The sequence below is a fragment of the Scylla paramamosain genome, chromosome 30 (genome assembly GCF_035594125.1).
Source record: "Scylla paramamosain isolate STU-SP2022 chromosome 30, ASM3559412v1, whole genome shotgun sequence".
NCBI classification, from domain to species: Eukaryota; Metazoa; Arthropoda; class Malacostraca; order Decapoda; family Portunidae; genus Scylla; species Scylla paramamosain.
Window position 1 is genome coordinate 2,477,501 of NC_087180.1, and position 15,846 is coordinate 2,493,346.

General features: G+C 38.4%; 1 protein-coding gene across 9 annotated transcripts in view; it reads right to left on the reverse strand.

Annotated features, from left to right (window-relative positions):
• Nucleotides 1–15,378, reverse strand: part of LOC135116159 (bestrophin-2-like) — a 15,712-nt gene extending 334 nt beyond the window's left edge. The window contains exons 1-8 of one of the 9 annotated variants that reach the window (XM_064033419.1): nt 15,283–15,378; nt 9,507–9,710; nt 6,509–6,619; nt 5,402–5,573; nt 3,311–3,440; nt 2,722–2,960; nt 946–1,179; nt 1–476 (exon numbers count right to left, since the gene is read on the reverse strand). The exon at nt 1–476 is cut by the window's left edge and continues 334 nt beyond it. In XM_064033419.1, the coding sequence (XP_063889489.1) occupies nt 294–476; nt 946–1,179; nt 2,722–2,960; nt 3,311–3,440; nt 5,402–5,573; nt 6,509–6,619; nt 9,507–9,574 (1,137 nt within the window). In that variant the 5' untranslated portion in view covers nt 9,575–9,710; nt 15,283–15,378 and the 3' untranslated portion in view covers nt 1–293. Of the gene's footprint in view, nt 477–945; nt 1,180–2,721; nt 2,961–3,310; nt 3,441–5,401; nt 5,574–6,508; nt 6,620–7,124; nt 7,305–9,506; nt 9,762–14,585; nt 14,795–15,058 lie in introns of those variants that run through there. The other 8 variants (XM_064033414.1, XM_064033411.1, XM_064033418.1 and 5 more) reach the window with 8 other exon arrangements.
• Nucleotides 15,379–15,846: the final 468 nt, after the last annotated feature.

The window sequence follows — 15,846 nt, forward strand, 5'->3', positions numbered from 1 at the left end:
GAAACGCGTTCAAACTCACATGTCTTACAAACACAGCTAAAATGATTGTTTAAAAGATTTACAAGTACATACGTATGGCTTACATCATCGCATTGCATATCCATCATTTCATATTTCCTTAAAAGGCCCAAACTCATTTTGTGTGACCAACAACTGTTTTTTTGTGAGCAACATGAGATGACAAAAAGCTTGAGGCAGTGACGCATTTCACACAATGTCATGTACAATTAAAGTGTATTATATTGCCGACATGAAAAGTTGTCTCAGATTAAATAACTTAAACTGAAAGCATACTACACACATGGAGTGGCGGCGTTATTGCTTGCGTCCTCGTCGAAAGAGAATTGATTAGCCAGCAGAAAGGCGGACTGAGCAGCCGGCATTATTAGCTCTTCGCCGGAAGACGACTCCCAGAACGTGTCCTTAACGAGGGCAGGAATCTCTCGTTCTTGAGTGTCCGCCAGAAGATAGGTCATCTGAAAAGGTAATCACCATACTTATGTAACTGGCACCACTGCACCTTTACATCAGTATCAACAATCTATTGCACCTTACAGTATCAGCATCACCAATCTACTCCACCCTTACAGCATCAGCATCTCCAGTCTACCGCACCCTTACATCATCATCATCATCCATGATAATAATAACACCAGGAACATCATTATCATCATTATTTATCGCACAGTGTGGTCGGTGAGAGTCGGTCCTCGCCCTCTGAATCCCTACAGACTATGATGTGAGGGAATGGTTGTGCATATGACAGTGAATGGGAATAGGAGAGGGAGCGTGTGGGGCCATGTTAGAAGAAACAGAACAAATAGTGTTTATTCCGTGCGTCACCACTCAACATGGCCAGCTTGAAACATGTTCTAGTGCGCATCACTCTGTCAACATTCCGTTTGCTTAAAACACCTTTTGATTAGAAATGAAGCTTCTACTCACCTCCAGGTGTCGGGTGACCAGAGAAACGAATTCGAAGTCATGGTCGTCCTCGCCGAAAGGATTGATAAGGGATTCAGCTACCTTCAGCCATCCGATGTAGAAGAAAAATTGCAAGAGAGAAAACACAGGCACATATAGGTCGATGATATTGTTTGGATAATTCTGTGCAGGGTCAAGAAACTGCTCTCCCAGAATCGAGAACAGGAAGAAGGAGTACACCGCGATTGTGACGACCTGTTGGAGAAATCCTGGCGTGATTCTTTATGAAAGAGATAAATCATTGCAATGCGTTCATCAACACAGACATGACGTACATAGAATAATATTGTACATTCCTGTTATGGATGATTAAAACATTAATGGCACATCTTAAAATGCTAATACACAACATCAATGAATGTTAGTTTGCCCCCCTAGCCATCAATACCATTCCCACGGCTTGTACTCTCAGACACTGATAGGTCACCTCGACACCATTGCAAACCATAATTCTCAACTGATTTTTTTTTTTTTTTTCAAAAGGAACGCACAAAACAATGCTGATATCCGGGCACCATACCAAGTACTAACCATCTCGGCATGTTTGGCTAGTTGGAGACCATGCTAAGTGTGTTCTCCAATTAGCCAAACACTTCTTCATTAATAGAAAGTGTCAAAATCTTTCAAGATCTAACTCTGCTCGTGACTTCTGGCACCTAGCCATAAACATCTCCAGTAACTTTGCTTATTCTTTCCCTCCTTTATTTCAACCAGATTCCTAAAAACTCTACCTTGGATGATTCAGCGCTAGTTCCTCCCTCCCCTCCATCCTCTGACTACTTCATGCTACCTATTAAAATTCTTCGCAATGATGTTTTCCATGCCCTCGCTGGCCTAAACCCTCGGAAGGCTTATGAACTTGATGGGATCTCTCCTATTGTTCTCCGAAACTGCGCCTCCGTGCTTGCACCTTGCCTAATCAAACTCTTTCAACTCTGTCTGTCAACATCTACCTTTCCTTCTTGCTGGAAGTTTGCCTACATTCACTCTGTTCCTAAAAAGAATGACCGTTCTAATCCCTCAAACTACGGTCATGTTGATTTAATTTCCTACCTATCTAAAAGTTTTCAATCTATCCTCAACAAGAAGATTCTTAAATATCTATCACTTCACAACCTTCTATCTGATCGACAGTATAGATTCCGTCAAGGCCGCTCCACTGGTGATCTGGCTTTCCTTACTGAGTCTTAGCCATCTCTTGTAGAGATTTTGGTGAAACTTTTGCTGTTGCCTTAGATATATCAAAAGCTTTTGATAGAGTCTGCCACAATTTTACCTTTGTTATATTCAGCATTGTTCAACATTACTAAGTTTGACTTTATAGCCACTCTGCCGTCAGATATGATTCACATAAAAACCCATGTGAGATTCACCTCATACTCGGCGTCGTGAGCTTCCTCCACTTTTTTGTTTTTACACCAGCCTATGACAAGATCGTTGCTCAACATTAAATCATTAATATTAATATTAATAATAATAATAATAATAATAATAATAATAATAATAATAATAATAATAATAATAATAACAATAATAAAAATAATAATAATAACAATAATAATAATAATAATAATAATAATAATAATAATAATAATAATAAGAAGAAGAAGAAGAAGAAGAAGAAGAAGAAGAAGAAGAAAAAGAAAAGAAGAAAAAAAAAAAGAATTTACGGTTGAGTTTTAAATACGTCCCTGCACATGGCGCCGACAGTTAGTATCAACAGGCGATCAGACGCACCTGTGTGTACACGAGCGGTATGTTGTAATCGTCCCAGCCAAGCAGCTCCCCGCAACATCCTCGCAGGCGCATAATTTCATCCGTGATTGTCTTCTGTGCAATGGGGTCGGTGATCATACCTTCCCGTTTGGCTTGATCCACTATGCGGCACGCCCACAGGAACGGCAAGTAGGTCTTGTGCTGTTTACTCCTGCGGTCTAGACGCTCCAGGACGGACTTTTCATCTTTGGTGAGGTATCCTGCGCCATGAGTGGAGAGTGGCTTATTACATGTACCTTGCATGTAAACAAGGATAAGCTCCGAAGGTGTAAATATCTGTCGTTTTTATAGCTGACTTGATTTCCTAAAAAAATATAATTTGTACTTCTACTTGTCATATTGCTGAATCGATTTCATTCATATTTGATGTCCAAGACAAGTCTTCTCCGTGTAAGTAATTTCATTAAAATGAGAGAGAGAGAGAGAGAGAGAGAGAGAGAGAGAGAGAGAGAGAGAGAGAGAGAGAGAGAGAGAGAGAGAGAGAGAGAGAGAGAGAGAGAGAGAGAAGCAGGATGGGGCGGCGGTTCCAGCAGAAGGGTAGCAGTCCCACCTGCATCCAGCAGATCCTGGTACCCCGGAAACTTGGCCTTGACGGCGGGCGACACCATGGTGAAGGTGAGCACAATGCCCATGTTGACGTAGCGAGCCACTGTGACACGCGCTAGCCTCGCACTGTTCCCCTTGGTAAGGAAGGCACCAAAAAGTAAGCTATATTTAGTTTGGCAAAAGATATCATATTACTGAAGCTGTAGGATCTTTACAGGCAGTGTGTGAACGAGTCTGCTGGGGAAGAGCTGTCAGGAACAATGACCCCACAAAGACGAGGGAGGTTATGTCAAGAAATTACTATACATATATCCTGAAATTTGAGACCACACACATACACACACAGAGAGAGATGGATAGATAAATAGATAACTTCATTGACTGCAAACTGAATACAGAATTACAATTTTCTATTGTAGATAGCTGTAATGATACCCATTACTACGCATTGGCTAGTTGTAGTCCAAGAACATTTAAGTTAGCAAATCCTAACAAATTTAAATCAATTATATGGCCAAATATCACACACACACACACACACACACACACACACGGTCGAGATCAGGAGTCTTTGGGCGGTCTTCTTTGTTGTGTAGCTTGTTCATCTAACAGTGATTAGGGACCTAGTATAAGTCAAGAGCTGCGACCCGCTGCTTAGGATAGAGAAACAAACTCCTAAAAAAATACACATGGTAACCTGATCATCCGTCGCGTTCGTAGATGTCCCCTTGTACGTAGACGTCCGCTCTTTGTTTACAAAAGCCTGACTGTTGTAAACACTTTATAGGATCTGTTTCATTCCTATATTCTTTTAACCTTGTCTTCAGTTATGTTGTGGATAGCATGTAGTGTTCCAAGCAGACCTCTTGTACGCGGCTGTCCGCCCGCGAACTGCGCTTGTCCAGAATCCAATGTTTACAAACAAAATCGTGTTGATATTCATATTTGTCAGCTATGGCGGTATCAACAAAGATTCTGAAGTAGAAAGATGGCGCTTAGCTCAAATGATATGTTTAGTGTCGTGCTTAACCCAAATCGTGCTGAGCCTTGTGCTTACTACGCTGAAAAGTTAAGACTGCTCCGGAGTTTGCTTAAAACTCAGGAGGCCAAGCAAGTAAAGTAAAGTCGACCGTCGAGCCCAAGCCCCCTCAATAATTAGCCCCGTAAGGATGTTCTCGGTGGCCTGAGTGACTCTGAAAATATGTACACTATACTTGCAGGAGTATTATTTGTGACAGATTTGGCGGGAGATGACTTGGAAAGCCCCTCCAGGAAGGAGTGATGCACTGACGCTAGTAATTAAAATAATAATTAGTGTTATTTAGCTATTGGGAATTGTAGTTTTGCAGCAGTGATGACGCTGGGCCTTCCTTTGTCCTGGTGTTACCGTGTCTCATTTACTTTCTTAGTAAAAGAAGCCCATGGAGCTTTTTTGTGCAGCTGAGTAAGTGAAGCCCTTCAGGCTACCTCTTTCCTTCTATATTGACAGGACGAATAAGAAAAGTTTTGTCATCGTTCCAGCTGTGTTTCCTCTATTGGCTTTTTTGGCCTTAGAGGTCATCATCTCCTCCATACTAAAGAAAAGGGACAGTAAAGCCCAACTGTAAGCACGATTAGAAGATAAGCACAAGGCTAAACACAAGACTGAGCAGAAGACTGAGAATCTTTGTTAATACGGCTCCTGCTGCCTACGACACTATGGCTGAAGACTTGGTTAAAAGATTACCCACATGTGAAATAGACCCTATGAAGTGTTCACAATAGTCCAGATTTTGTTTGTAAATAAAGAACGGACAGCTACATACAAGCGAACAGCCACGAACACGACACCAGGGCTGGTGTTCCAAGTGGTAGCCATTACATCTCAGTGTAAGGTACCGTTTTATTGTTAACGTATACTTGATATTGTAATAAGCGTGTATGTTTATATGTAAATTAATATGTAACGTGGGTTTTCAGCCGATAAGGCCGTCAATGAATAAATCGAATATTATTATTTTTACACATCTACAAATTCTCTCTCTCTCTCTCTCTCTCTCTCTCTCTCTCTCTCTCTCTCTCTCTCTCTCTCTCTCTCTCTCTCTCTCTGTCTCACCTGACCGTGCACATGGTTGGACAACAGGATAGCCAGCGTGTCTGGCCAGGGCATGGACACATACATGCCCCACCAGCGCGTCACGATCACGCTCACATAAAAGCCAAGGACGAAGGATATTGGAATCAGGTTCCTGAAGTGACTCACGTGAATGGATATTTTTTCAAACACCCTGCAAGAAAAATTGTTCGCTTTTGTTATGGCCACATTCTCTCTCTCTCTCTCTCTCTCTCTCTCTCTCTCTCTCTCTCTCTCTCTCTCTCTCTCTCTCTCTAGTGACCCTTTATTAAGTACTACATCAAAAGCATCTTGCGATTAGGAAGGAGGAATAATTGTAAGACATTTAGTGTTAGTATTATCATATTTGTTGTTTATAGTTGGTATTGTATAGGGTTTTTATAATATACGACGATTAAACCAATTACAGAATATTTAATACAAGAATCGATGTGACGCCGACATTGTGTGTTTTCCTTACTGAATATTAATTACAATGATTGAATATGATTGTATATGAAATTGATGTCATGTATGTTTCATGCACGAGGATTACAATGAGGATTACTGAATATTGTGTGTTTAAAGAGGTACAGAGTAACATTATGTAACTCTTTAAGAAACTTAAGATGTTGTGCGAGCAAAGGGTTTTCATGATGAATTTATAGGGAATAAAAATAGTATTAAGTAAGTTTTATAAACTGATTGAGCAGCCTGACATTAGACACCCACCATTCCGTGCGTCATCTCGTTCACGGCACAAACAAGAAAGTTAGTAAGACCGAATTGAACTAGTCACTATGACCATTATGTGCTACCTTGTTTTATATTACGAAAATTAGTGAGTGAAGGCAATGTCAAGTGCAGTTGCATTGCATTTCCAGGAGGCAAATTTTCAGTTAGTCACTCGGTGTCGTTCCGGGGATGAAACTGAGAGCGCCGTACTTACAATGTGTACCAGTGGTATGTGTCCTTCGATAAGAAATACAGTACACATTTAAAGGAATCTTTTTTTTTTTTTCTTTTCATGTTCACACACACACACACACACACACACACACACACACACACACACACACACACACACACACACACACACAGTAAACTCGCCTCTTCTCATCCTCCGGTAGTGCAAACCGATACACGAACGATATGATGTAATACAGCAGAATGTACATCAACATGTCTGGCCACACCATCTTGTACACGCTGCCCCGCCATCTGGAAAGCATCAAAATTTTTTGTCATCTCCCTTAAGATACGTCAAAGCACCAAAATACCAGTGAATATTTAGGTGTATTTTCAGTAAACATTCTCTTAAAACTATATACATATTAATTAACAAAGAAATAACACATCAAAAAGGAAGACGAAGAGAGATTTTGAGTGTCAAGTTATATATAGAAAATATTTTGTCTTAAGAGATATATATAGCATTCTTGTGTGTGTGTGTGTGTGTGTGTGTGTGTGTGTGTGTGTGTGTACACTACTTTGTTAACACAGGGGTGAGCTAAGGTATCATGATAGTCTTTACAGATAAATATATACATAAATCATGAAAAAAAAAAACGCTACGGTTAACAGAGATATGCGAACAACGGATCATAGAAAGCAACACGACTAAAGTAAGGTAATTCTAGGCACTCACTACCAGACATGTGCACTACTGGAACACGATGCTCTGAATACAAGACGTCACGATGCATCATGATGCAGTCACTCGTACCTGAACAAGAGGCGAATAAAGGTTCCGAAGCCTTTTAGATTTGCGACATTTTTGGTGTAGCTCACAACCATGACGGCGGCTATTGGTCACTGCCAGGGAGCGACTCTTCTTGGCTCACTTTGCTTGGGGATCTTCCAGTGGTCTTAGTCTTTATTATTCAATTGTACTTTACATGAATTGCTGTAAAACTAATTGTTCATTTACACATGTAGTAAGAGGTTTCACTGGGCTTTTCTTTAGAGACAGTGCCTCTCTTACATAATAAATGCATTTGTTGAGGAATATTTGCAGCAAATGACTTGGTATATGGAAATAACGAACTAGTGCGTACTTTATATTGAGCTCAAGGATTAGATAACACTTAAACAAGGTGGTTAAACGTTTCAATTACACTCCCCACATTCCGTCCTACTCATTCCGTTGTGATTGTCATTGCCTTCAAGTTGCGTTTATTGAGAAGGGCAACAAGCACCCTACTCGTCATAATGCATTGCGAACAGTTCTCCTATATACTTTTCCTCCTCTCCAGCCAGATGACGCTACCCTTTTCTCTTCTTCTATAATTAAACTGTCGGTTAATTTAATATTCAAAGAATTTATTTCACTGAAGTTTTTCATGGCACTTCTTGAATCCATTTAGGTTTCAAAAGCCTGGCATAAATTTGAATATTTAAAGTAACTTGTTTTTTTCCACAAACAAATTTAATTGCTGCATGGTAACTTACTCGTGTTATCTGTGCAAACTGATGAAGTGGAGTTCCATAAGGTTATGTTTTTTTTTTTTTTTTCCTTATTTCTTATTCATCTCCGTCAAATATGTCCTACTCATACTTTTGGTAATGATACGAGACTGCACTCTGATCATTGTTTGTCAGACATCTATCTGACTCACGGGCGCGATCCCGTGAAGCTAGGCTTTCCGGGTCATCTTCCAACACTGATCTTGTTCTCTCATTCACAAAGGAATCCTTTCACGTAAGAAAAAGTTACACGCAGACTGCCTTACCGAGGAAGTGCGTATAAACTTTTAAACAGATGTCTCTTTATGGAATGACTAGTTGTGAGAATTAAATTGGCCTCCGATGTAATATAAGTCCACATAAAACTGTGAAATAAACGTCAGTTTACTAAATTACATACTTTGTGCATAATGGCTACAGAAGTTTATAAGAACGTAACAAAATAAGGGATCATAAAATTGATTTCTGGTGTAACTCACTAATGACTTGTTCCCACTTGGATTTAGAGTCGTTAATTGTAATTCATGATCTTATCCAGCCTAAAACGTTCCTATCAATGCCATGTGCCCCGTTCTTGTTCAAAAGCCTTTGTTGGGCACATCATTTCGTAGTTATTGCCATCATTCGCTACCGCATAGGCTACTGTAAAAAATGGGTTTTGTGAAACCATGCCGTGAATCGATGGGACTGTCGACACAGCAGGACAATGGAAATTCACTGAGCTTGTTGAGCAATTGGATGATGCAGAATTGCGTCAGGGATATGTTCAGCTGGAATGCCCTCAGTCCAGTGGATTAAGTCCACGGTGATGCTCCAAAGACTCTTCAGGACTGAATGGCCTGTCACTTGACCTGACATGCCCAGATTTTATTTATTTTTTATCTATCTATTTATTTATTTATTTATTTATTTTTTCAGTGTGGCTGTCTGACTCTAGACAAAGTAAAAACATCACGCACGAGGTCAATGCTACTTAAAATGATTAAACAGTTCTTGCACAAAGCACTCCGGTCTTGAGCCCCGAGTGGGACTGCGATCAATTCCACTCCCAGAAGACCGTGGTTACTAAAGATGGTTTACTTGGAGCACACACCTTTCTAAATCACTGTAAATGTTCAAAACACCATAGCCGGTGCCCACTTGTCTGTCATTATATTACACTATCTCAGTTATTACGTCAAGGACATAAATCAGAATTTTAGTCACTTTATAAATTGTTTGCAATTTTCAGCACACTGATAAAATGACTTTGTGAAGCGGGTAATTCACACACACACACACACACACACACACACACACACACACACACACACACACACACACACACACAAACTCAAATCTCCTATGTTTAATTTTCACCACACCAGCCATCTTAACGCCACCATTGCCTCATAATGTAAAGATCAAGCTAGCTAAATGATACATTCAGACTTGTCTCATTTGCAGTGACAACCAATGGTATTTCAGTTTTCTTCAGAGGCCTCAAGGCCGTTGTTACTTCCTCCCCCCATGGCTAATATATGCATCTACTGTTTCTCAATACGTGATTATGAGGAAAAAAAAAAAAAAAACATGAAATTACAAATAATGTTATTTCCTAATAATGTTAAGAGGTAACACTAAAGGGTGACTATCAACCCACCTGAACAACAGCCGAACGAAACAGCCCAACCTATAATCGGTCACGTCATGAGAGTAACGAACTGCCATCTTCTTGAGGTGCTTGTCGCCACCAGTCTGGAGGTTGACAGCTGGAGTACTGGGTGTCTAAAACACTCTTACTTCCAACTTTTGTTCATGTTTCCAATGTCTCTTCCGTTTCTTCCTTGCAACAGTCTTTCCTTCTCTGAGGGGCAGGCTTTCAGTGAGTGCCGGCAATCTTTCCTCTGCTTTATGACTTGAATGTTGCAGGTTGCAATATGTGAAAAAGTAACAAAACAATAACAATAATGATTTGTTATTATTATTATTATTATTATTATTATTATTATTATAATTAGTAGCAGTAGTAGTATTTGTTGTTGTTTTTGTTATTGTGGTGGTGGTGGTGATGGTGGTAGTAGTAGTAGAGGTACTTGTAATAATAATAATAATAATAATAATAATAATAATAATAATAATAATAATAATAATAATAATAATAATAATAACAGTCGGTATTAATTAGTAACAAAACTGAGCCCACTAGTAGTAGTAGTAGTAATAGTAGCAGTAGTAGTAGTAGTAGTAGTAGTAGTAGTAGTAGTAGTAGTAGTAGTAGTAGTAGTAGTAGTAGTAGTAGTAGTAGTAGTAGTATTTGTTGTAGTAGTAGTAGTAGTAGTAGTAGTAGTAGTAGTAGTAGTAGTAGTAGTAGTACTAGTAGTAACAACAATAGAAGCAGTAGTAGAAGTAACTGCAGTAGTAGCAGTAATCTATCAACATACTGCATAGCCTGCCAATATCTCCGCGAAATGAGCGAGCCAAGAAAGGATGCGGACGCGCGCACACTTATTCATTCCAGCGCAAGCAGTACCTTTTCTTTCAGCTTTACCTTCACTACATCCTCGCATACTCATAGGCTCAACTAACACGTTACTTATCTCCCTTCTCTCCTCACACCATGCTGCATCCTACGAGTCATGTACAGAGGGACCCCAATGCATGACACGGCAGCAAGTGTTTTACGCCCAGCGTCTTGAGGCTGGTTAAGTGAATCCTCCGTCTATTGTGTGTTTTGCGCATATTTTACCTGATCTATATCCACACTTTTTCATTTGATTCAGGGCAAAATACCTTATGTATGATTTTGTCTTTTTTTTTTTTTTAAATATACAGTGCTTATTCATTTATTCATTTATTTGTTCATCTATCTGTCCATACATTACTACTGTCTACCTTTTGTGAATAAATATTTCGCAAACTTTTCATACAAAACAAATTTTGCATTATAAAAATAATGCAACTTTGTTTAGTAGAAAATGTTACGCATCTTTAGTGATCAGTAAATAATCTTCACCCTTGCTTTTCGTTTGTTGATAATTTCTGTGTTTGATTAATTTCGCTTGTGTTTAAGCAAAGCTCTCCTATGTCCAATACCTTCAAGTTGTAACCCTAGTTGCTAATAAAGAAGTATATTGCTGAGATACGGGAGGACGCACGCACAGCACAGGTTCACTTTCCCGTGGGAACTGATGCCATGTTGTAACTTCCAAGGCAAAGACACTGAAAATGTTCACTAGTTCATGGTTACATCCTCTTTACTTGACGTTTGGTTCGCTTCCCTTTAAGCCGTTAATCCTACGAGTGACTCACGGAAGTATTGTCAAATGAAGGCGATGTGTTGTCAGTACAAGGCCGCGTCAAGCAATGCCATGCACCGCCTGATTTCGTAATTAATGGAAGTTTGTAAGAAAGCTTGCCAACTCTCGTAAACCTTGAATTCCGAAATTGTGGAAATTATGATTTTTTTTTTTTTTATCTACGTTTAAGATGAATTTTACGACACTGTGCTTGTTCTCACACCCACACACGTAGACCTACGCTAACATGTTCTTTTTCTCTTCCTCAGTAAAAATGATTGAGTAAAAAGTAATGACATGTAAATTACATTAAATATTTTACTGTATAATCATTCATAGGTATTTCATGCAGTGCTATAGCCAGTTTAGGAAATACAGTGATAGAATAATATATTATCAGTCAATATGAATTTTTGTGTAATTATGGTGGTTGAGAAATATGAGGTGATTTTGACTTCACCCTATTTCGAAAAGTACAACCATAAACTTAATGAAATCTTCTGATAGTATCCAGGACAAAATAATATTGATACCATGACAGCCTTGGCGTTTGCATTTGTAAAGGGCAACAATTAAGTGTGCAAGGATGAGTTCTTGTAAGCGGTGCCCAGCCGCCGGTTGCTAATAGGGACTGCCACACCGCAGTATCGAACTGTCCACGCCACGGCGGAGGCTGAGACACAATCTGCAAAACCCTGTCGGACCTTTGGGAAGACTGTAGAAATTTGAAGAGGTGCTGCTGCACCATCCACCTTTCTATCACACCCCTCCGCCTGCTGCGCCTCACCCGGTGCGCACCATCCGACACCACAATCATGTAGACCCACTAAAAGCGCCGTGCACGAACCGATACTTCGACGAGCTTCCCACCATGGTACGAACCATCAGTGCAGTTGATAAAAGCCGAACTTTAAGCTTATTTAACTTATATTACTAAGCATCTCCATTATAATGTAAATTTTCTGTGTCACCACTGCATAATTAATAAACTTTTTTTTTTTTATCACTATTATCATCACACACACACACACACACACACACACATATATACACACACACACACACACTTAACATCACATTTGTTGCAACTCAGCATCGGTGAAAATAGTTGTCGAATAATAATAATAATAATAATAATAAAAATAATAATAATAATAATAATAATAATAATATTATTATAATCGTTACTACTACTACTACTACTACTAGTAAAGCGCCATGACAGGTAAGGAATAAGCGTCACTCCTTCCCCGGCGCGTAACAGGAGCGTTTAGCAACGCCTGCCAACCACAGCTTCAACTCTCAACATTTTTTTTCTCGAGGCGCAGGTCTGTTCCACACGTTAGTCGATGGTACATTACTTCCTGCGTCGAATGGTATGTATCCAGTGTTACTGAAACATGTTAATGGGTAAAAATGTTTGAATACTGTCCACATTTTTCATCTATTGTATCACTCGGGACAAATTTATTACTGATTGTTACTGGTATTCCTTGTTGCTACTAGTACTACTTCTACTACTACAACAACTACTACTACTACTACTATTACTACCTCTACTTCGACTGTTACATACTACTATTACTACGTACTACAACTACCACTACTACTATTAGTATCATTAATCTTATGCCCGGACAAATATGCACAGGAGCATACCCCCCATTATAATTTTTACAATCTGTAACAAGATTTATCCCCCATATGCACCATATCTTACCCTACATTTGGCATTCACAAGAACCGTCTCAGCTTCCGCCTTTCTTTGGCAGGCTGGCCAACCAAAGCCGAGTGATGCCAAGAGTAGGCTATTTTTATGTTAAGGTTTACTGTGTGTGTGTGTGTGTGTGTGTGTGTGTGTGTGTGTGTGTGTGTGTTTCCGCTTGCCTGAATGTAAATGTAAGCAGATTACGCACTGTGCACGGCGTTCTTTGCAGACGTACGCACAGCATGGGAATGTAGCAGTATTCAGTATAACTCTCTCTCTCTCTCTCTCTCTCTCTCTCTCTCTCTCTCTCTCTCTCTCTCTCTCTCTCTCTCTCTCTCATCACAAAAACTGCAGCATTGGAGTGAGCTTTACTTCTAGACAGACTGACTGATAGACAGATAAACGGATGGACAGACACAGACAAACAGACGCATATATACAGATAGACCGCTAGATAGCTAGACAAACAGAAATACAGATAAACAGACAGATAGGTAGACAGAAAGATGAATACATAGAAAGATAGAGACAGACTGATAGATGGAGACAGACAGAGATAGATAAATATAGATATCAACCGGATAACGTAATAATGACTATTGCACTGTTTTTACCATCCCAGTAACAAAAGCGCTGCCACTCTAAGTTTTATTGGCTCGGGTGACGCATCAACTAAGCTTCCTGTGTGTATCTTAGCTTGCAGATCTCTCTCTCTCTCTCTCTCTCTCTCTCTCTCTCTCTCTCTCTCTCTCTCTCTCTCTCTCTCTGTCGGGCTTTTTTTTGATGGTCAGTTGTGATTGGATTTTTTTTTTTTTGTTTGTTTGTGTGTTTTTGCTGCACCTAATCCTGTGTCTTGCGTATTTCGTGTGTTTTTATGTATTTGGGCATTTAGGATTTGTTTGGGCTTTTGTATGTTTGTTTTTGTTGTATTTTTCGGTTTTGTGTAGTTTGTGCGTGATTTTTTTTAAATCTGCAAGATTGTATTTTATACTTAAGAATATATATTAATTAATGTCTTGTAGAACACATGTACTACATAAAATTTTTTTCTTAAGCTATGGTCCGTTTAGGCTCACCGGACTTATATATTCACTTTTTTCTGCATTCTTTACTTGATATATATATATATATATATATATATATATATATATATATATATATATATATATATATATATATATATATATATATATATATATATATATATATATATATATATATATATATATATATATATATATATATATATATATATATATATATATATATATATATATATATATATACATATATAATATATATATATATATATTTTTTTTTTTTTTAATGCAACTATGAACAATAAAAATATAAATATTAATAACAGTATTTCTAGTATAAGCGTTGTTGTTTCATCTTCCTAGTTTTTTTTGTAAATACTGATTTGGTCTTTTCCATCTTTTTCTAGTTTGATTTTTATTCATATTTACTGATGCGATAAGCTGTGGTCCCTTGCAGTAGTAGTAGTAGAAGTAGTAGAAGTAATAGTAGTAGTGATAAGGTAGTAGTAGTAGTAGTAGTAGTAGTAGTAGTAGTGGTAGTAGTAGTAGTAGTAGTTGTAGTAGTAATAGAAGTAATAGTAGTAGCAGTAGTAACAGTAGCAGCAGTGTTGCTTGGAGTTGGCATTAATATTTGGCTGATAAGTCAACACGTGAGTATTTTAGAGCCCAGGTAATGATCAGGGTCTTGCATTTACCCAATGTAGGAACAGAGCCTGTGGCACCCTATGTTCACGAATATGGCAATCACTTGTCAATCCAAATATTTCGATTCACTTACACTCAAAGACAGTACATATACATACTTATTTATATCCTTTGCATACGCGCATCATTATTTACTTATTCTTTTACTTATTTATTTTTATTTTCTATTTTTTTTTCACAGGAAGTATATCAGGTAATATTCAAGGTAGTCATAAATCAGCTTTCATCTTCACGAATAACACATTTACATATATTAAACGCATTTTGTAATAAAAAATCGTGACTACACATACACAAAAACAAAAAATTATATATATATATATATATATATATATATATATATATATATATATATATATATATATATATATATATATATATATATATATATATATATATATATATATATATATATATATATATATATAATAAAAGAGCTAATTATATTGTCTTTCAAAGTCACCTTCACTTGAACTTGAGTATTTCAGGGAGCTCTCCCACCAAAGTCATTTTTGTGTCTTTTCAATTAGTCGTCACAATTTCAAACTAAGTCAGCTACAGCCAGCAAGTTTGGTTTCCACATGATGATGTTTCTTTGCAGCTTTGTTTCCCATAACAGTCTTGCTCCTCTACACCAGATCCACACTGCATTCTTGGTCACATTGCACACAGACGAAGCAAAGACACCTCTGCCTTGGGTTTGGCCGCGGGAGTGTACGTGCCAGCCAGCGTTTCACTCCCGACTGCCCGCCAGACATCGTCAACCTAACCCTAGTCAACGCTAAATATATCTGACGACTACAGCCCAGTTCGGACGTGTGTATCTGGGATGGTGATGGTATTAATGGGGGTGATGAGAATCTTCCGATATTTGTGTGTGTGTCTGTGATGGTGATGGTGATAGTAAAGGTAATGGGTCTGAGTGGGTAATGGAAGTCCATGGATACTTCTATGCACATTTCTTAGGTTATTTCACATTTTGCAAAAACGAAGGCAGTTGTGCCGCATTAACTCACGAGCTGGTAACAAACGGCAGTCCAAGGGTTTAATATCATCACATATGTATTGTTCAAAAATACACAGATTCCATGGAATTTTATGCACGTACGCTGAGGAATGCAGACAGTATTTATGAACAAAACAATGTAACAACCATTATCAGCAGTCACCATAACTTTTGTTGCCACTTGGCAATGTAAAGTAGAAAGTAAAAATAGCATTTTAGATTTGACACTAGATACACACACTTAA